We start from the raw sequence: 21,012 nt of genomic DNA on the forward strand, positions 1-21,012 counted from the left end.
ACCCAAAGGAACACAACCGTGGTGCCTGTTTATACTGTACCCACTGTTGTGTCGCAAATCAGCGAGCTGAACAAGACGCCTAATGAGCCAATTAGTTAGGAGTCGTCTTTATTGCGTGCAGGTTCAGAGCAGATTACCTCTGTCAAATTCTGAACAAACACAGGAGGGAGTATTTCCTTTTTATATCCTTCTAGTTCTTTGTGTAAGACAGCTTGTAACCTTGAGTACATATCATATCTAATTAAACACCTGTCATATCTATACAGACAACTTGTAACTTTGAGTACATATCAGATCTATATAGACACCTGTAACCTTGGATGAACAAACACTTAGCATGAGAATATGTGAATTAATATCAGTATCAGTGTATCAGCCCCTTTAGATGGCTAGCTTGCAAGATCAGGCAGTAAAGTTTATCTTTTCTATTATTCAAGCTAAAAAACAAAGTTATATTTTATAGAATAAGAGACTATCTAAAAATAACAGAGTAGTTCAAGCAGCAGCTTTCCAAAGGAAGGACCACCATGCGTCACCACCTTTAAACCCAGGTCTGTTTGAGGTTCCAAGTGAAAGGTTCGGGGTAGGGCCGGGTTGCACAGAACAGACTCAAGGCTCAGTGTAATCAATATGATATTTATTCAAGGCACCTGGATGCAGGTGGACTGATTCCGAAAAAATAAACCAGTGGTGAATGGGGAGGGAGCAGGCTTTTTATGTGCCCAGGGAGAGCTACAGACGGGGCTTCAGCTTGACACATATCAGGACCAGTTTTACGGCCTTGCCCTTTGTCCTTCTGCTGGTGCCAGATGTCTTCCTCTGGGGGGCTGTACAAGAATTATGGTCTTCAGGAATTTACGTAAAATAACCACTCAAAGGGAGCATGTTTGTGCCAGGCTTAGGATTGCAGAACGAGCTTTCTTTTGTTAGCCCCTGCTAAGTTAGCCCTGTTTCTTGATTAACCCTTTCACCTAGATCCTTACCTTTTCCAGAATATCATAGAAGTGTTGCCTTTTAAGTCCTGTTCAGAAACTTTGACACCACATTTGTAAAGGTACAAAATTTACAAGCCTGGCGGCATTCTTCTGAAGTTCACATTTTTGACATTGCACAGTAGAGGAGCACACATTATAACTTTAAAATGGAGAGATTGCACTATTATATGTAAATTTGGAAAAGATTTCTGCTTAACTTTCTTCATCTGTACAGTGGGAGGAATGATGGGAACAAGGGATCATAGGAGATAGCAATAACTATAAAATCATTTGCGCTCTACACGCTAAGAAAACACAAATTAGCACTGAAACAAAGAGAAGGGGCCAAGTCTGGATTTCCTTCCCTCTTCAATGAAATAAAAGCATCACCTTTCCCCCCATGTTTCATAACATCCCCTGGAAGTGTAAACATGGAAATGACCCCTGCAAACAGCAAACATGACCCTGGACGGCTTGGTGCCTTCTTCTGAAACAAAAAACCTCCAACTACTCCTCTTATCAAAGGCACAGAAAATTTCCCAGTTTGACGATATCAAATCTACCTGCTTTGCTGATACTGTGTCTGCCGTTCACCTCATTTTTTCCTTAGATCATCGTAAACAGCGATAGCTTTCTGCCATGTTAACCAGGAACTCACCTTGGACTTGCACAGGAATCACTCTACTCACAAAAAACCCATGATGGGTACAACTATGCAGATGACCAAAACTCTTTCTTTTCTTTTCTCTTTTTCCCTTTCTTTTCAATATTTTCATTGATTTCAGAGAGGGAGAGAGAAACATCAATGATGATGGGGGAAGAGTGGGGCAGTTGGGAGGACCTGGGGAGTGATTGCTGATGGGGATGTGTTTTTTGAAAGTGATGAAAATGTGCTGAAATTGATTATGGTCATGGTTATGTAACTCTGAATGTACTGAAGCCACTGAATTATTAAGGGTGAATGTTATAGTGTCTGAATTATATATCAAGAAAAATTTTTAGAGCCCTAACCGGTTTGGCTCAGTGGATAGAGCGTTGGTCTGTGGACTGAAAGGTACCAGGTTTGATTCTGGTCAAGGGCATGTACCTGGGTTGCAGGCACATCCCCAGTAGGAGGTGTGCAGGAGGCAGCTGATCGATGTTGCTCTCTCATCAATGTTCCTAGCTCTCTATCCCTCACCCTTCCTCTCTGTAAAAAGTCAATAAAATATATATTAAAAAAAAGAAAGAAAAATGTTTAGAGAGAACCAAGATGGCGGCATAGGTAAGTGCCTGTACTTGCTGCCTTTCATAACCACATCAATACCATAACTAAACGGCAGAACAACTACCACCCAGAACCACTGGAAGGCTGGCTGAGTGGGAGTTCCACAGCTAGAGAGGTGAACAAGGCGCACTGAGACTGGTAGGAGGTGCGGAGGCGGGGAAGGGCTGGCACCTGGATGCGCTGCTCTTTTAATCGGGATGGAGATACAAGCTCCTGCTTGCTCTGAACTCCAGTTCCGGGCGAGACTCTGGGGGACCCAGGCACATACGGGGAGAAACCGGACTGTCTGGCATCGGGACAGGAACGTGAGGGCGGCTTTCTCTTAGAGGGGTTTGCAGCGATCACGGGGGCGCGGGATGCAGAGAACCAGGGACTTCTCCAGTTCAGGGCTGGCAGCCATTGCTGTTTGCTCCACCCTAGTGATTCCCAGAGATCCCGCCCCACCTAATTCACAACCCCACCCAAGCTGTGGACATCAGCTTTTGCATATGAATGGCCTGTCCTTTCGCCTACAACCTGTCAAACTGCAGCTGGGTCAGAGAGCTTCCAAATGAAGGCCCAAGGCCCTGCTGGCCTTGCTTCACCGCTGGGCCTCGTCTGGGCACGTCCAAACCCCATACAAAGAGGAGGAATCTGCAGGTGTCTCTATGGCGGCCCCAGACAGTGGCTGACCTTGCGCCTCCTTGGAGGTCCAAGAGCCAGTGTACCCAGCGGTCAGAGTGAGACCATACCGGATTACAACTCTTCACATCCATGAGAGACACACTCAGGGGCGGACTCTTCATTATATAGGATTAAATAAAAAAGAAAGCCTTTTAAATATGCTGTTACTCTTACACCCTTCGATCATTTATGGTTTGTGGTCATTCTTATTATTTGAATTCATTCCATTACATGTCTCTTACTACATGTGATTTTCTTGGACTTTCACTGGAGAGGACTAAAAAAAAAAACATGACTGAAGTTTTTAATTGTATGAATAAGAAAGAAGTTCATGTCAAAAACTATAAGTAAACAAAAATGTAATTTGGCTCAGGAAAACATGTCTGAATTTGTACACACATGATAATTGTGATTCAGAATGTATAATGATTAAATGGGAAAAATTACAGGTTGATCTGAAATTATATAATTACATTGGAATATTAACTATATCCTCAGGAAATAAAAACAATAATAGTTCTTAGCATAAGAGTGCTTGGCAAACAGTTCATATTTCTTTAAAAAGTACAGAAGCATTGATTAGAGAGAGAAAATGCACATAATTTTAATCACATGCAAAGATAACTGACAACATGGAGAGATTAGGCTCAGCTCTGAGTGACAGCACACATCCAGAGTCTGCCTGCAATGGGGAAAGTGCCGATTCTCACATGGAAGGACTGGCTCAGAGCCCTCACTGCAGAGGGTGGTACAAGAACAAACTGTCACGGGCTCCGTGGCACTGCACCACTGCAGCTGTCACAGTGGCATCTGAATCACAGTCAGTAGTACAAACAACAGGACAAAATGATTACTTGTCAAATTAGACTTCGTGCAAATACAATCTAGAGAACAGTGCACACCCTTCAGAAAACAGCCTCAACCATGATAGTCTATGTTTGCTGTCTGGTGGACACCTATGGGCTTGCAGGAAAAGCCAACCTATGCTGGGTCTTTAATGTTGAATTGTGAACATCTATAAAGCTTACACCTGACATCAAGGGAAGTGACACAGTTGCTGGTGGTTTTGAGAATATTCTTGGCTGGCTGGGCAAAGATTGAGGGAACAAACTCAAAGCAAATGTACACAAAAGCTCTATGCTTCTGGCCATCTCCTTTTTACAAGTGGATTCAAAACCAATCTAATCCTATTTCATTTCTGCATTCAAGTTTCATGGAAGTGAGGCCTTAGTGATTTCTAACACGGAACCGGAACCATTAAGGCACCAGATTGTGGAAAATACAGTTCACAACATTCCTCACGTTGACCTAACAGAGTCAGGAAAGGTCATCTCTGACTCTAGATCTTATTGTCCTATCACAGGTATTCTCTTCTTAATGCAATCATCATAGTTCAAACCCAGCCAAAAGCAATGATAACAAGCAAAGGATATAGATGAAAAAAATTCACATGGGACTCTACAATGAACTTCGCATATGTACAAATATATCGCAAATATTTATTGACAAATAATACTGAATGTCAACTGTAATTGAAAAACTAAAAAACATGTATTTACAGGAAAATGGAGTAAGGCTCTTCAGGCCAATGAAAAGGCACTTTTCTGTCAAAATAGATTATATATATGGGTGAAGCATATTCATCCAATACTTGTCACAGGAGGCCAGTAGGAAAAAAAGAACAAATACCCAAGTACCACTTTTCAATGTACCTTTCCTTACAGAACAATTACAAAAATTATATAAAAGTTAAACCTACTTGCATATTAGTAAACCACTTCCATTCACCCATGGATGTAATAAATGTTTATTATCTGACTAAAAGGAAAAAAAAAAAACCTGTTAAACTTACAAACTCTGGCTTAAAGTCTCTACAGAATTATATTACCTCTACTTGCAAAAGTAGAATTCTGTACTACAGAGAATCACTTTAAGAATAAGTCAGTGTTAATGACCATAAATGTCTAAATGCTTATAGCATTTCTTTCATGTTGTGAATTTTTGGAAGTATAGGAATTAATTTGCACTGGGTTTACATGTACTAGTTACAGCAATATGATTGCCTTCCAGTGCAGTTTACAAGCTCCTCTGAAAGTATTTGTTAAAAGTTTGTCTTCACTAGCATTATACAATACCTATTCAGTGTACATACTCACATGGCATTGTGGGGATATGAGGCTAAATGAAGGTTTTCCTACATCGTTTACATTCAATAGAATTGTCTCCGCTTTGAGTTTTTTTTCATGGTCTTTCCAAGAAAAAGGGATGGTTGAAGGCTTTTGCACATTCTCTATATTTATATGCTCTCTCCATGTACGTTCTTACATGTCCAAGAAAGGCTTTCCCACACTCCTTATATTCATACACTTATTCTTGGGTATGATTTTGTAAAGAACTAGGGCAACCCAAGGCTTTTCTACAATGTTTATACTGACAAGGCCTCTCTTCAGTGTGAGTTCTTTCATCCTTTAGAATACACTGGAAGAAATGAATGCTTTCTAACACTCCTGACATTTCTAGGGCCCATCCCCAATCTGGAGCATCCTATGTGATTGCACAGCTGAAAGATAAATAAGGCTCTCCCACATTCTTTACATTAACAGGGTTTATCTCTAGAGTGTGTTTTCAAATGTTTATGTAAACTACTTGAGTAACCGAAGATTTTACCACATTCTGTACATTCGTAGGGTTTTTCTCCACTGTGTGTTCTTTCGTGTACTCGAGAGGACTTGAGAGAACGGAAAGCTTTGCCACATTGTTTACACTCATATGGTTTCTCTTCACTATGAGTTTTTTCATGAACTTGAAAGTAACTGAGACGACTAAAGGCTTTCCCACATTGCTTACACTCATAGGGTTTCTCCCCAGTATGAGCTATTTCATGATTCCTAAGGGAAGTGGGGTAACGGAAAGCTTTACCACATTCCTTACACTCATAAGGCTTCTTTCCATCATGAGTCCTTGTATGATTTTTAAGATATTTGAGAGAACTGAAGGCTTTATCACATTCCTTACATTCATAGGGCCTTTCTCCATTGTGTATCATTTCATGATGTCGAAAGTTTCTTGGACATCGGAATTCTTTCCCACACTCCTTACATTTAAAAGGTCCATCTCTAGTGTGCTTGATCATGTGTCTTTGAAATATGAGGAGAGAGCTCCAGGCTTTCCCACACTTCTTACACTCATAGAATTTCTCCTGAGTATGAGTTCTTGCATGTCGACATAAGTTACTTAAATACCTGTAGGCTTTGCCACATTTTGTACATTCATAGGGTCTTTCTCTACTGTGTTTCTTTTCATGTACATTAATGTATCGGAGATGCTTGAAAGCTTTCCCACATTCCTTACATTTATAAGGCTTCTCTTCATATTCCTCACACTGGTATAGTTGGGGTCCAGTGTCAGAGCTCATGAGGTTATTAAAGGATAAATAATGCATGAAGACTTGTCTCCACAACCTGGACGTGGGTAGTTGTATTTCAGTAGGAGTTTTCTTCCTTTCATTATCATGTGGAATCTGTCTGAAGGTTTCTATGAATTGACTCCCATCCTTCCATTTACAGAGGCTCTCCACCATATGACTGCCATAAAAACCAGAAGCATTTATTAATACTTTGCTTATCAATGATGTTATATTTATTACTAGTATGACAGTGACATTTTTACCATTTTTAAGGAAAGTGTGGGGTTTCTGCACATTCAGGTTGTTTGAGCGTGGATATACTAAAAGCCTTGAAGGTGGACTCAATCGTAGATATTATGAAAATAATCATAGTCATTAATGATGTTTTGAATAGTGTTCCTAATGTACTTTTTAAAAAATCCTTACCCGAAAGAATATATGTTTATTGAGATGAGAGAGAGAGAGAGAGATCAATGTGAGAAAGAAACATCAATTGGTTGCCTCTTGTATGTGCCCCTACCAGGGATCAAACCTGCAACCTATGTATGTGCCCTGAATGGGAATCAAACCTGCAACCTTTTGGTATACTGGATGATGCTACAATCAACTGAGCCACCCCACAAGGGCCCATGTGTATCTATTATTATTATTATTATTATTATTATTATTATTATTATTATTCCTCACCAAAGGATTTTTTTTCCCATTCATTTTTAGAGAGAGTGGAAGGTAGGGAGGAAGAGGGAGGAAAGGAGGAAGAGAGAGAGAAAGATTGATGTGAGAGAGAGCCATTGATGGTTGCCTCCCGCAAATACCCTGACTAGGGCCAGGGATTGAACCTGCAACCCAGGTATCTGCCCTTGACTGGGAATATTTGATCATATATTAAGATTATCTTGTGGAACATTGCTTTCTCATGTCCGTGTGACTCACCTAAGATTCATTTCATGATGTTCACACTGATCTTCACTGTCATGATCTTCACATTTTTCTTCTAAAATACATGCTAGAAAAAAAAAGCATCATAAATTATTAAAAATACTAGTATAAAAAATGGTTAGACTTTAGGTTCACGATGAGCTGTGATCATGCCTAGTTTAATTATTAATGTATTCCCTTTCCACATTTCAGTTCCTGAAGCAGCACTGATGAGCAAGCAACATAATTTTCTAATTGACTAAATAAATAAGAAGTTGTCATCACTACCTACTGATGCCAGGTTCCAGAAGGTTTCCAGCATCACATCTGTGTAGAGTTTCTTCTGGGTTGGATCCAGGAAAGCCCACTCCTCCATGGTGAACTCCACATTAACATCCTCAAAGGCCACTGAGTCCTAAAATATTCCACATATGTATATGGGTGAGTTAGACAGCACGAGGGATCTATACATATTTCATAAGAAGTTCACATAGGACACAATGTCCCCAACATTCATTCTATGACTTGCTTGTCAGACTATTATTTATTAGCCACACTCAATTCCTCATGAACACATGGAATTTATTGATATGATTTTATTGTGATCACTTAAAGTCTTCATTACTCTCTAATGTCAGAGTAAAGATCACTTTGAAAAAATTGAAATAACATAATATTCCTATATTAAGTACCTCAATTCCTGTGAGAAAACTCATCTTTTTAAAAAAATATATTTATTTATTTATTTATTTGTATTTTAATATATATTTGTATTGATTTTAGAGAGGAAAGGGGAGGGAGAGATAGAAACATCAATGATGAAATAGAATCATTGATTGGCTGCCTCCTGCACTGGGCACTGAGCCTGCAAACGGGCATATGCCCTGACCAGGAATTGAAACATGACCTCCTGGTTCATAGGCTGACACTCAACCACTGAGCCATGCTGGCCAGGATAAAATGTGTTTGCCAATTTAGGGAATGCTAATTGCTTACTTTTACCTTTTTTCCTCCCTACCTGATCCCTCCAGATTTTGGCAATTCTTAATGAGTGAGTCATGGCAGTACATTTCTTTGCATTAATCCAATAAGACCAGTTTCAAACTATGTGGCCCTATTAACCAAGACTTTGGAATGCCATGTCCAAGAGAGACATGCCTGGATTCTGGATGTCACCAGAAAGCCTTAAGGAATTGAGACTGACTCTTGAAGCTGATCGGTCAATCAAAACTCACGTGCAGAAATGGCCTAATACCTTGCTTGGTCATGTGGTTCATCACAGTCTTTCCAGGTAAAGTATGAAGGTTATTTTCCTGAAAGATGGCAGGGAAGGAACCTCAAGACACCTTCGTGGACATCGAGGACTTGAGGACCTGACCCAAACCTACAGGTATTTCAGGCTCAGCCTAATGCCAACTGTGGCTTGACTTCTCCTCCTGAGGGGCTGACTGCTCACTAAAGGTCAATTTAAAGCAGTGGTTCTCAACCTTCTGGCCCTTTTAATACAGTTCCTCATGTTGTGACCCAACCATAAAATTATTTTCGTTGCTACTTCATAACTGTAATGTTGCTACTGTTATGAATCGTAATGTAAATATCTGATACGCAGGATGGTCTTAGGTGACCCCTGTGAAAGGGTCGTTCGACCACCAAAGGGGTCACGACCCACAGGTTGAGAACCGCTGATTTAAAGATTCCTTGTGAAAAATCAAGCAAAGCAAATTTGAAAGAGCCCATGTTATTGATTTGATCAGTTGCTATTCTTGTTGTGCTTATTCAAACAATCAGGCCAAACTAAAACTGGACTTAATGCAATCTCTTTGAAAATGAGGGTAATCTTAGGGAGAAAAATAGTGTTTCAGTGGACATCACAATTGGGAATATTAGACTCCAATGCAATAAACTGTCTTCAAAGTATTGTTTTTAAGGCTATGTTTGTGTATGCCATACAGCAGTAGTCGGCAAACTCATTAGTCAACAGAGCCAAATATCAACAGTACAACGATTGAAATTTCTTTTGAGAGCCAAATTTTTTAAACTTAAACTATATAGGTAGGTACATTGTTATTAACTTAATTAGGGTACTCCTAAGCTGGCCTTTGCTAAAATAATAATAAAGTCACCAATACAAAATAATTACAATTCTTAAATTGATGACAAAAATACCTGTAGGATTTGCAGCCGGTTGGAAAAATACAGGTAACTGCTTCGAGTAGGTACTTTTTTTTTAAATATATATACATATATATATATATTTTATTGATGTTTTACAGAGAGGAAGGGAGAGAGAGAGTTAGAAACATCAATGAGAGAGAAACATTGATTAGCTGCCTCTTGCACACCCCCCACTGGGGATGTGCCCGTAACCAAGGTACATGCCCTTGACCAGAATCAAACCTGAGACCCTTCAGTCCGCAGGCCGACGCTCTATCCACTGAGCCAAACCGGTTACGGCTCGAGTAGGTACTTCTGTCACCCGCGAACGATTTGTGGATGCGACTAGCACTAACCACTGCACAATGAGACTGCTGACTGACTGGCTCACTCAACTCGAGCAGGAATCATGCGCGCCTCCCCCGCGCTGCGTATCCTGAGGCCCGCCTGCGCCACGTCTCCCCTCGCCTGACCGACCGATACCCCTCACTTCTTCTAACGCCACTTTTTCAAAATAGACTCGCCCAGGCCGAAAACCGACTTCTGCGCATGGGCCACAAAGTTTCAATCACACTGTACATGCGCGCTCGCCCGCACGTGGTATTTTGTGGAAGAGCCACACTCAAGGGGCCAAAGAGTCGCATGTGGCTTGCGAGCCGCGATTTGCCAACCACTGCCATACAGGCCTCAGCCCTGATGATATCACCAGAGATGTTTTACCTTCGGACAGTCTATCAGACTGTCATGGTGTGATTTAATCCCAGCAGAAGCCTTGTATCTGGAAATCTTTTCACTTAGTTTAGATTTGCTGTATGCATTAACGCTGTGTTTTGTGTTCTTCTATTTTCATAGAATGTATGCCCATGTCCTTATTTACCTGATTACGTGCTCACACAATATAGGCCTCTCTTAGAAGCCATCTGAATCACTGTGTCCTGAAAATAAGAGTCAGTGGTTTGGACTTATAGCTGAGTCAATGAAGTATGGACAGTCTATCGGCTCCACTAGAAACTACGTTCCCTTTTCTGTCCAAAGGGTTCAGACAGAAAAGGCTCATAGTTTCCCACTCGTTAAATCTTAGAAGATTTCCCTTAGCTTAATGTGAGTTAACACATTGCGGACCAGTAGTTTTATTGCTAGCTTTACCCAGTGGCCAGATAAGTTTATATTGAACGAGTACAAAAAATGTTTTACATAAATGTTAAAGGCACGCTTTAAAATTAAATACCCATTGCATTTTTAAGTTATTTATTACATATTCTTACAAGCTAATATCTTTTTAAAGAGTTCTCGTGATTGGCCTCAAGCCTTAGAACAGAAACACGAGAATTCTCAGGATCCGTCTGCAATGTGTTATGTATGATGGACAAAAGTTTCCGACAGGTGCGACACACCTGCCTCCAGGGAAGAAGTTATTCCCCCAACCTAACTGGGGACACTGTAAGTTAATCTTTCCCTTTACCACACGGGCTCTCACCTGTCACTAGATGTTTAGTCTCCTCACTTTTGAATTGTGCCTGTTAACCTTCTTGTCAAGTCTGTCATTTCTAGAACAGAACAAGAATGCCAGCTTGTCCAATGAACCAGCCTCCTAGACATTGCCTATGTCACCTCCCAGGGACACCAGAATGACCTGGACTTTACAGAATCCCTACATGAAGATTCGCTGTCTCTTTAGCTACCTCCTTCCTGGTCAGACAGGGAGAACCTTTGAGCCTTGGGATAGGCAGGACTATGTCCCTTCACAGCAGGATGCAGTTACAAGAGATGGAGACCTTAGTCCATTTTTGCTTTGTAAGATTACAAAGAGGTTCCTTTTCTCTCGGGGGTGGGAGGGTTGGGGGGGGGGGATGATACTGTTGTAATAACCATTGTTATTAATAATATGAAGGGAAGGCCAGGCATTATAGGCATATCCTGAGGAAAGGGGACTGGACAAAGGGAAGATAGATGCATACCCAGTAAAGTTGGGGTGAAATAGGAAAGGTACTTGTCTGTCAGTCTTACCTGGGAACAAAGGTCATTGGCCATGCACTGCAAGCACATGAAGATTTGGGATATTTAATCCCTGAACATCCCCGAACAGAGAAATTCCCTCTCTTGTGCCTTCAGGACCCTTGGGGCTCCTGTTGCTTGGAGCGTGCTCTCTGGCATTCTCCTATGTGGCCCACAGCCATGTGGACCCTCACCCACAATGGACTAGTGGACTGCAGCTAGCCTAATGCTGTACTGGATCCAGCTGCAACATGGAATGGAAACTCTGGACAGTGGCTTTGCTTCTAGCTTTACTGAAACCCAAGCTACACTTCTTCTATGACAGGATTAAGGGAGATGGGACTTTAGAAACCCAGATATAGCCCTGACCAGTTTGGCTCAGTGGCTAGAGCGTTGGCCTGCGGACTGAAGAGTCCCAGGTTTGATTCCGGTCAAGGGCATGTACCTTGGTTGCGGGCACATCCCCAGTAGGGGGTGTGCAGGAGGTAGCTGATGGATGTTTCTCTCTCATGGATGTTTCTAACTCTCTATCTCTCTCCCTTCCTCTCTGTAAAAAAATCAATAAAATAAAAAAAAATCACTTGTTCTCCCCATGAGTCTCAGAAAGTTATTTTTCTTGAGATATCATAAGAACTCAACTCCTGGCAGCAGCCAGTGGGGAAGAGGACCTTCCACTTTGTCTGAAAACAGTGGGATAGTCACTGGGGAAGGGGTGGAAGGACACCTGAACAACCCACAGAATGAACTCTGGGAGCTTCTCTTCCCAGGGAATAACGAAACTGCTCCCTCTCTCAGGCTTCAGCTCATAGTGAGAAAACACTGCTGGATTCAGTGTAAGGTTCTGGCCCAAATGAACTCCCAAAGTGACAATCCCTAACCCGAGACAAAGACCCCTGACTTTCCCAGACTTTCTCAACGTGCACAAACTACATACACTCTGAGTGCAATTACACTGTGGATACAAAATCCAATCTGTCTAGAAAAAGGCCCCAGGGAACCATAACTAAAACCTCAGAAGGGGCAGCATACCCTCCCTCATGTCCACTTGCTTCCCCAGCTTCCCAGGGCTGTAGCTTCTCACAGTAGAGGCTTCTTCCATGGTGGGGCTGAGCAGGTAGGACACCTGAAGGGTGAGGCTCCCCAGAAAAAATCAGGGGCCTTCAACTACTTCCCTTTGGAGGCTTGGGGTGGGAACCTTCCTGAGCTTTAAGTGACTGGCCTTAGGCTTCTGCTCCCCATGAGGTTGCTCTGGGCCACCACTGATATTTTAAATGACACATTGCCAGTGTTCCAACGATCTAGCAAAGTCATTTAGACACGGTATTTAGCCTGGCTGGTGTGGCTCAGTAGCTGAGTGTCAACCCATGAACCAGGAAGTCACGGTTTGATTCCTGGTCAGGACACATGCTGGGTTGTGGGCTCCATCCCCAGTAGGGGGCATGGAAGAGGCAGCCAATCAGTGATTCTCTTTCATCATTGATGTTTTTTTCTCTTTCCCTCTCCCTCTCTCTGAAATCCTATATAATAAAAGGCTAATATGCAAATCGACTGAACGGTGGAACAACTGGTCACTATGACACACACTGACCATCAGGGGGCAGATGGTCGCTATGACATGCACTGACCACCAGGGGGCAGATGCTCAATGCAGGAGATGCCCCCTGGTGGTCAGTGCGCTCCCACAGGGGGAGAGCCGCTCAGCCAGAAGCTGGGCTCAGGGCTGGTTGAGTGCAGCCACAGCCTCTCCCACCTCTGTGGCAGCGCTAAGGACCCCCTGGGGGTCCTGAACTGTGAGAGGGCTCAGGCTGGGCTGAGAGCCCCCCCCCACCAAGTGCACGAATATCGTGTACCAGGCCTCTAGTAAATAATAACAAGGGGGACATCAATGATACTTTCAACAATGTAGATAAATTTTAAAAAACCAACAATATATTTTTAAAAATACTCCACCAGTGTTTATGTGTCAAGGAGAGAAAAAAATTGTAAGACACTTTTCTAGCTCAACAAGAAAATCCACAAATATCTATTGCATTGCCAAAAAAAAAAAAAAGTTCATTGTTTACTGTTTCCACTAGAGGCCCGGTGCACGAAATTCATGCACGGGTAGGGTTCCTAGGCCTGGCCGGCAGTCAGGGCTGATTTAGGCCAATTGGGGCCTTCCTCACCCCCGCTGCCAGCTGGGGCCTTCCTTCCCCCATCTGATGGCTACGGCCTTCCGTCCTCTAGCTGCTGGCCGGGGCCTTCCTTCATTCCGCACCTCTCCCTGGTGGTCAGTGCATGTCATAGTGAGCGGTCAAACTCCTGGTCAGTTGAATTCCCGAGGGGACAATTTGCATATCAGCCTTTAATTATATAGGATGGCAAGATTTTTAAAAATGTTTTTGATTTTTTTCAGAGAGAAAGGAAGGGGAAGGGAGAGAGAGAAACATCAATGTGACAGAGAAACATTGATCAGTTTCTTCCCATAAACACCACAACTGGGAATGGAACCCCCAAACTTTTGGTGCATGGGGCAATGCTTAGCCAACTGAGTCACAGTAGCCAGGGCAAGACTGTGTTTTATAAACTATTTTTGAAAAATGTTTGCCACTGATAATATCAAACGGAGTCATAAAGTTTTCTGTCGGACTATCAGTGTACATGTATACATTAAAAAATAAATGTATTTTTCATCATAAAAAAATGTTTGTATTGATTTCAGAGAGAGGAAGGAAGAGGGAAAAAGAGAGAGAAATATCAGTGATGAGAGAGAACCATCGACTGGTTGCCTCCTGCATGCCCCCTACTGGGGCTCGACCCTGAAACACAGATATATGCCCTGACCAGGAATCAAACTGTGACCTCCAGGTCACAAGCTACACTGGCTGGGCATTTTATAAACTATTAATCATACTTCTATACATTTGTTCTAAGCCCTGAAAATCCATTTGACTCACTCAAAATAAAAGAATAGCCCTTTTACTATTCCTACCCACACTCAAAAGGAAAAGCGAAACAAGACTTTATTATTTCTTTTTTATTAATCCTCACCCAAGGATATTTTTCCATTGATTTTTAGAGAGTGGAAGGGAGAGGGAGAGACAGGGAGAGGGAAACATTGAAGTGAGAGAAATACTATCAATTGCTTGCCTCTTGCATGCACCCCTACCAAGGCCGGGGTTTGAGCCTGCAACCGAGATATGTGCCCTGGTCCAGAATCAAAACCAAGACTCTTCAGTCCACAGGCCCATGCTCTACCCACTGAACCAAACTGGCTAGGGAACAAAACTTTAATACATGAGATGTAACAATGAATATTTTATTTCTCCTAAAGCCACTTGTCTCTAGCATATTTAAAAACATTTTATACTGTGTTTCAAGTTGCAGTGATGAAATACATTTTTATTCACTATAAACCCCAGACTAGCATAAAATGAATAAACATTTAAAGGTGACAAGCTCAGGGTGAGGCAGCACTGACCCAGGACACGTGGAAAGGTTACCCAAGAGGAACCTCCACTCTAAGGGCTTCCCATAGGATGTCTGTGCCCAGGAAAGGTTCTCGAAAGAGAGGCACAAAGACTTTATGCAAGTAGGTCCAGGTAGTTATCAGCTACTGTTCTCATGTAAAATATCCACACACATACAATAAACCTTTTAAACATAGCCATTCATTGACTGTGGGAAATGATAAACAATTAAAATATTAAGTCTGGCCCTAACCAGTTTGGCTCAGTGGATAGAGCGTTGGCCTGCGGACTGAAAGGTCCCAGGTTCGATTCCGGTCAAGGGCATGTACCTTGGTTGTGGGCACATCCCCAGTAGGAGGTGTGCAGGAGGCAGCTGATGGATGTTTCTCTCTCATTGATGTTTCTAACTCTCTATCCTTCTCCCTTCCTCTCTGTAAAAAATCAATAAAATATGTTAAAAAATTGTTTTTTAAAAAAATACTAAGTCTGTTTTATTAAAAAGGAGAGAACAGGGAGAACCAAGATGGCGACACAGGTAAATGCTGGTACTCGCCATCTCCCACAACCACATCAAAATTACACCTAAAATACAGCACAGCCATCATTCAGAACCGCCTGAAAGTTGGCTGAATGGAAGTCCTACAACTAGAGAGTAAAGAAGAAAGCCCATTGAGACAAGTAGGAGGGGTGGAGGTGTGGAATGAGCTGATCTGACACACACATGTGCCATTGTTTTAATCAGGAAGGAGATCATCTCTGCAGAGGCCGCACGTGAGGAGCAAGGGGTCGCAGCCCCACACCAGACCCCCAGCCCAGGGTTCCAGAGCTGGGAAGAGAAGTCCCCACAACTACAGGCTGTAAAAACCAGTGGGGATTGTGGCTGAGTGACATGGAGGTTGGTGGAATCCCAGATGTTCCTCTTAAAGGGCCCATGCACAAACTTACACGGTCCTGCCACTTCTGAGCTCCAGTGCTGGGGGACCTAGACACACGAGGAAGAACTGGATTGTCTGGCATCAGGGCAGGAACTTGGGGGCAGCTCTCTCCCAAACAGGGGGTGCTGGCAGGGGTCACTGTTTCTCTGCTGGGACCTCCCCTGTGGCAGAGCTGACTGGCAGCCATATCTGAGTCTCCTTCAGTCTGGAGCATACTGTTTGCCCTACCCTGATAAATCCCCTTCACCTAGTACATAGAAACAAACACAGGGAAGCAAGCAGCCAAAATGTAGAGACAAAGAAACATCACAAGTGAAAGAAATGGAAGCAATCAAACTACTGGATACAGAGTTCAAAACCATGGTTATGAGGTTACTCAAGGATCTTCATGAGATTTTTAAGGATCTTAGTGAGAATGTCAAAGATATGAAAAAGGACCAGTCAGAAATTAAGCATACACTAACTGAAATAAAGGATAATTTACAGGGAGTCAACAGTAGAGTAGATGATTCTGAGAATCAAATCAATGGTTTGGAATATGAGGAAGCAAAAAACACCCAAACAGGACAGCAAAAAGAAAAAAGAATCCAAAAATATGAAGACAGTGTAAGGAGCCTCTGGGAAAACTTCAAGCATACCAACATCTGCATTATGGGGGTGCCAGAAGGAGAAGAGAGAGAGCTAGCTATTGAAAACCTATTTGAAGAAGGAATGACAGAAAACTTCCCCTACAAGTCCAGGAAGCACAGAGTCCCAAACAAGAAGAATCCAAGGAGGCCCACACCAAGACACATCATAATTACAATGCCAAGGGCTGAAGACAAAGAGAGAATCTTAAAAGCTGAAAGAGAAAAGCAGTTAGTTACCTACAAGGTAGCCCCTATATGACTGTCGGGTGATTTCTCAACAGAAACTTTGCAGCCAGAAGGGAGTGGCAAGAAATACTCAAAATGATGAATAGTAAGGACCTACAACCAAGATGACTCTCCCCAGCCAAGCTCTCATTTAGAAGTGAGGGTCCGATAAAGAGCTTCACAAGCAAGAAAAAGCTAACGGAGCTCATCACCGCCAAACCAGTATTACATGAAACGTTGAAGGGTCTTCTTTAAGAAGAGAGAAAAGGAGGAGACAATAAAATGGCAATAAATACATATCTATCAACAATTGAATCTAAAAATCAAAATAAATGAACAAAGTAAACTGGATGAATAAAATAGAACCAGATGCATGAAAGCATGGAATAGACCAGCCATGGGCAAACTACGGCCCGCGGGCCGGATCCGGCCCGTTTGAAATGAATAAAACTAAAAAAAAAAAAGACCGTACCCTTTTATGTAATGATGTTTACTTTGAATTTATATTAGTTCACACAAACACTCCATCCATGCTTTTGTTCCGGCCCTCTGGTCCAGTTTAAGAACCCATTGTGGCCCTTGAGTCAAAAAGTTTGCCCACCCGTGGAATAGACTAAAGAGTCTCAGCGGGAAGGGTGGAGTGGAGGTGGGAAGATTAATTAAAGATCATACCTGTGGACACAGACAATAGGGTGGTGAAGGCCTGGGGCAGGGGGAACCGGGTGGAGGCGGGCAGTATGGGATAAGAAACTGGACATCTGTAATACTCTCAACAAAGATTTTTTTTTTAAAAAAAGAAAAAGAGAGAACAGGCTATGGGTAGTGTTGCTCAGTTGGCTGAGTGTCTTCCCATGCACTGAAAGGTTGCTGGTTTGATTGGCTGTCAGGGTGCATGCTTGGGTTGCACACTTGATACCTGATAAGGAGTGTGCAGGAGGCAGCCAATTGATGTTCTGCTCTCACATCCATGTTTCTCTCCCTTCCTCTCTCTCTAAAAGAGGGATCTCTTACCCTATGGGACAGCATGGATGGACCTGCTAAGTGAAATAAGCCAATCTGAGAAAGACAAATATCACATAATCTCACTTATTTGTGGAATCTAATGAATAAAATGAATTGACAAATAAAAAACACCCAAAGCATGGAGGCGTGGAACAGACTGACATACCTCAATGTGGGGTTGGAGGGTCAAGAAGAGATAAACCAAAGAGCTTACCTTATACTATAAAATAAAAGGCTAATATGCAAATCAACTGAATGGCAGAACTATGTCGCACACTGACCACCAGGGGGCAGACACTCAATGCAGGAGCTGTCCCCTGGTGGTCAGTGCGCTCCCACAGAGGGGGTGCCGCTCAGCCAGAAGCCAGGTTCACAGCTGGTGAGCACGGCGGCAGTGGCGGGAGCGTCTCCTGCCTCCATGGCAGCGCTAAGGATGTCCAACTGCTGGCTTAGGTGCACTCCTCGTGTCAGTCGGACATCCCCCGAGGGCTCCTGGACGGCGAGAGGGTGCAGGCCAGGCTGAGGGACCCCCAAGTGCCCGAATTTCATGCACCAGGCCTCTAATATACTTATATGCATAGCCCATGGACACAGGCAATAGGGTAGTGAAGACCTGGGGGGGGGTGGGTAGGGACTGGGAGAAGGGAGTATGGGGGGGGGGGCGGGAATGGGAGATATCTATAATACTATCAACAATAAAAAATATACAATCAATCAATAAGAGACAACAGGCCCACAATGGATCACTTGTATAAGTCACACCATCAAAACCAGTACAGTCATGAACCTATGGTCAACAATTGACCACATATAGGATGGTGGTCCCATAAGATTATAATGGATTTGGCCCCAATTGAGTGGCTCAGTTGGTTGGAGTGTTATTTCATACAACAAAAGGTTGCAGTTTTGATCCCAGGTCAGGGCACATTGCCTGGATTGCAGGTTTGATCTCTGGGGGGGGGGGGGGGGGGGCGGGATATGAGAGGCAACCATTGGATATTTCTCTCACATCAATGTTCATTTCTCCCCCCCCCCCCCGCCCCTTCCTCTTCCTAAAATCAATGAAAACATATCTTGGGGTATTTTTAAAAAAGATTATAATGGGTTTGAAAAATTCTGATCACCTAGTGATGTCATACCCACCATAACATCATAGGACCATGCAGTTTATAGTGATGCTGGTGTAAACAAGCTCCCTGTGCAGCCAGTCCTATGAAAGTCCAGCATACACAGTTACGGTCACTGCATAGAATACTTGATGATGATGAGAAACTGGTTTATGCATTTGCCATACTATCCTCTTTATCTTTGTGTGATTTCTACTTAGTGACAGAAAACTTTGCTGTGAAGCAGTATGCTGTTTATGCGGGCAGCAGCCTCACAGGTCTTGTGTTGACTGTGCCTTCTGATTGCATCATTGCCTCCTGGGCTTGATGAATCTGATTTTTGTAAATTTCCGGGCCTAAGTGTACAGTGTGATAAAGTCTACAGTCGTGCACAGTAACATCCTAGGCCTTCATATTCACTCACCAATCACTGACTCCTGCAGAGCAGCCTCCAGTCCTGCAGCCCATTCAGGGTCAGTGCCCCACACAGATGTACCATTTCCTTACCTTGCACACATTTTTACTGCACCTTTTCATAAATGCTTCCTACCATTGCATTACAATTGTCTACAGTATTCAGTACAGAAGCATGTTGCACAGGTTTGTTGCCTAGAACCCACAGGCTACACCATATGGCCTAGGTGTGTAGCACGCTACACCATGCAGGTTTGTAAGAGAAGTGAAAACAACAAAACTGCCTCCAGATGTCCTCCCCAGGTTCAGGGGTGCAGGACTGTAGGTAACTGCAGTTTCACCTCTCCCAGGAGTAAAATTCTAATCTAACCCAATCAATCTGCAAGTTGCTGTTCCACACTAATCCGTCTAAAGACTCCTGCTGTTCCTTCCCCTAAGGAAGGGTGACCCTGCCTGAGATACTATTCAACCTCTTAATGACGCTTCCTTTCTGCCTATTGTAAACGCCTTCCATTCTGAAAAGCTCCTCAGATTCTATTTTCTAGATGGGATGCGGCCCATTCAGATTCGTGAATGGGAATCAAGCCAATTAGACCTCCCAATTTATTCAGTTGAATTTTGTGTTTAACAGTTTCAAAAGCACCACTAAACAAATAGCTGATAAGATGCTGTGATTCAGAGAAGGAAGATGGCGGTTAGGATTCGGGGGAGAGACTGGAAATGCAGGCATTTGCTGCAGAGCTAGGCCTGGGGGACAGGGGGTGGACTTGAGAGCCTGCTCCACAAACATCAAAACTCAGGAGAAAACGGGTCCTTCTGGGGAGAAAGGATGGACCGGGGTCCCCACAGACCACAGCTCCTCCCATGCACGAACCGCGGGGACCGAGTCACCATTGTCCCCATGACCCTCCCCGTGGTCCCCGCACCGACTGCGGAGCCGCGGGGATGCGGGTGCAGAGCTGCCCAGACGCGCTCCGCAGCCCAAGGCCCTGCCGCGGGGACACCCTGGACGCCCGGGTCCCGGCTGGGCCCCGCCCTGCGAGCCCGAGGGGCCTGCAGTTTCAGCGGAGCCCCCGGCGCCTCGGGTCCGCAGGCTCCGGACCTGACCGTGGAGAGACGGTCCCGCCACGGCGGCTCCACCCGCCCCTCCTCCCGTCCCCGCGCCGGCCGCACACTCACCATTTCTGGTTCCTGGGCCTCCCGAGTCCGCCTGCAGCTCCCACCACCTTACAGATCGCAGCTCCACGGATGAAGCCAGAACAAGAGAGATGCGACCCCAGGGCGTCTGAAGCGAAAGGAACATCCGGGTGGTTGCAGGGCGTAGCCCCGCCCACCCGGCGCCCAGCTCAGATGACAGACACTGTGCACCACACGCCCCCTAGCGCCTGAGGTGCACAGGCCTGAGCCCAAAGCAGCCAGATCTCCTGTCCAGGGACGTTTGCGCTGAGAGGCAGCGCTGAGAGTCCCAGGGAACAGTGGTCCTTCCTTGCAAACACACACAATGAAAAGGCACCTAATGAATCTGGCTCCATTTTCATCTTTGTTGACACCTGGAGTCTGACATTTGTAAAAAAAGGTTCCAATAAAGAGCACTGAAACCAAAAACAAGCCATCTTTCCGGGAGAGAGGACAGGAATGAGTTCTGAGTATTTAGAATGGTTAACTTTAGAAAATGTTCCCGCTCTACCCGGTTTGGCTCAATGGATAGAGCATCTTCCTGCGGACTGAAGGGTCCCAGGTTCGATTCTGGTCAAGGGCATGTACCTTGGTTGCGGGCACATCCCCAGTAGCTGTGCAAGAGGCAGCTGATCGATGTTTCTCTCTCATCGATGTTTCTGGCCCTCTATCCCTCTCCCTTCCTCTCTGTAAAAAATA

General features: G+C 43.9%; 1 protein-coding gene across 1 annotated transcript; it reads right to left on the reverse strand.

Annotated features, from left to right (window-relative positions):
* Positions 1-4,368: 4,368 nt before the first annotated feature.
* On the reverse strand, positions 4,369-20,444 carry LOC132235009 (zinc finger protein 709-like). The gene is made up of 4 exons (XM_059696703.1): positions 20,317-20,444; positions 7,517-7,643; positions 7,244-7,316; positions 4,369-6,491 (listed from the first exon to the last, which is right to left on the reverse strand). The coding sequence occupies exons 1-4, from the start codon at positions 20,317-20,319 to the stop codon at positions 5,501-5,503; spliced, it is 1,194 nt and encodes a 397-aa protein (XP_059552686.1). The 5' UTR covers positions 20,320-20,444; the 3' UTR covers positions 4,369-5,500.
* Positions 20,445-21,012: the final 568 nt, after the last annotated feature.

Source organism: Myotis daubentonii, chromosome 5 (genome assembly GCF_963259705.1).
Source record: "Myotis daubentonii chromosome 5, mMyoDau2.1, whole genome shotgun sequence".
NCBI classification, from domain to species: Eukaryota; Metazoa; Chordata; class Mammalia; order Chiroptera; family Vespertilionidae; genus Myotis; species Myotis daubentonii.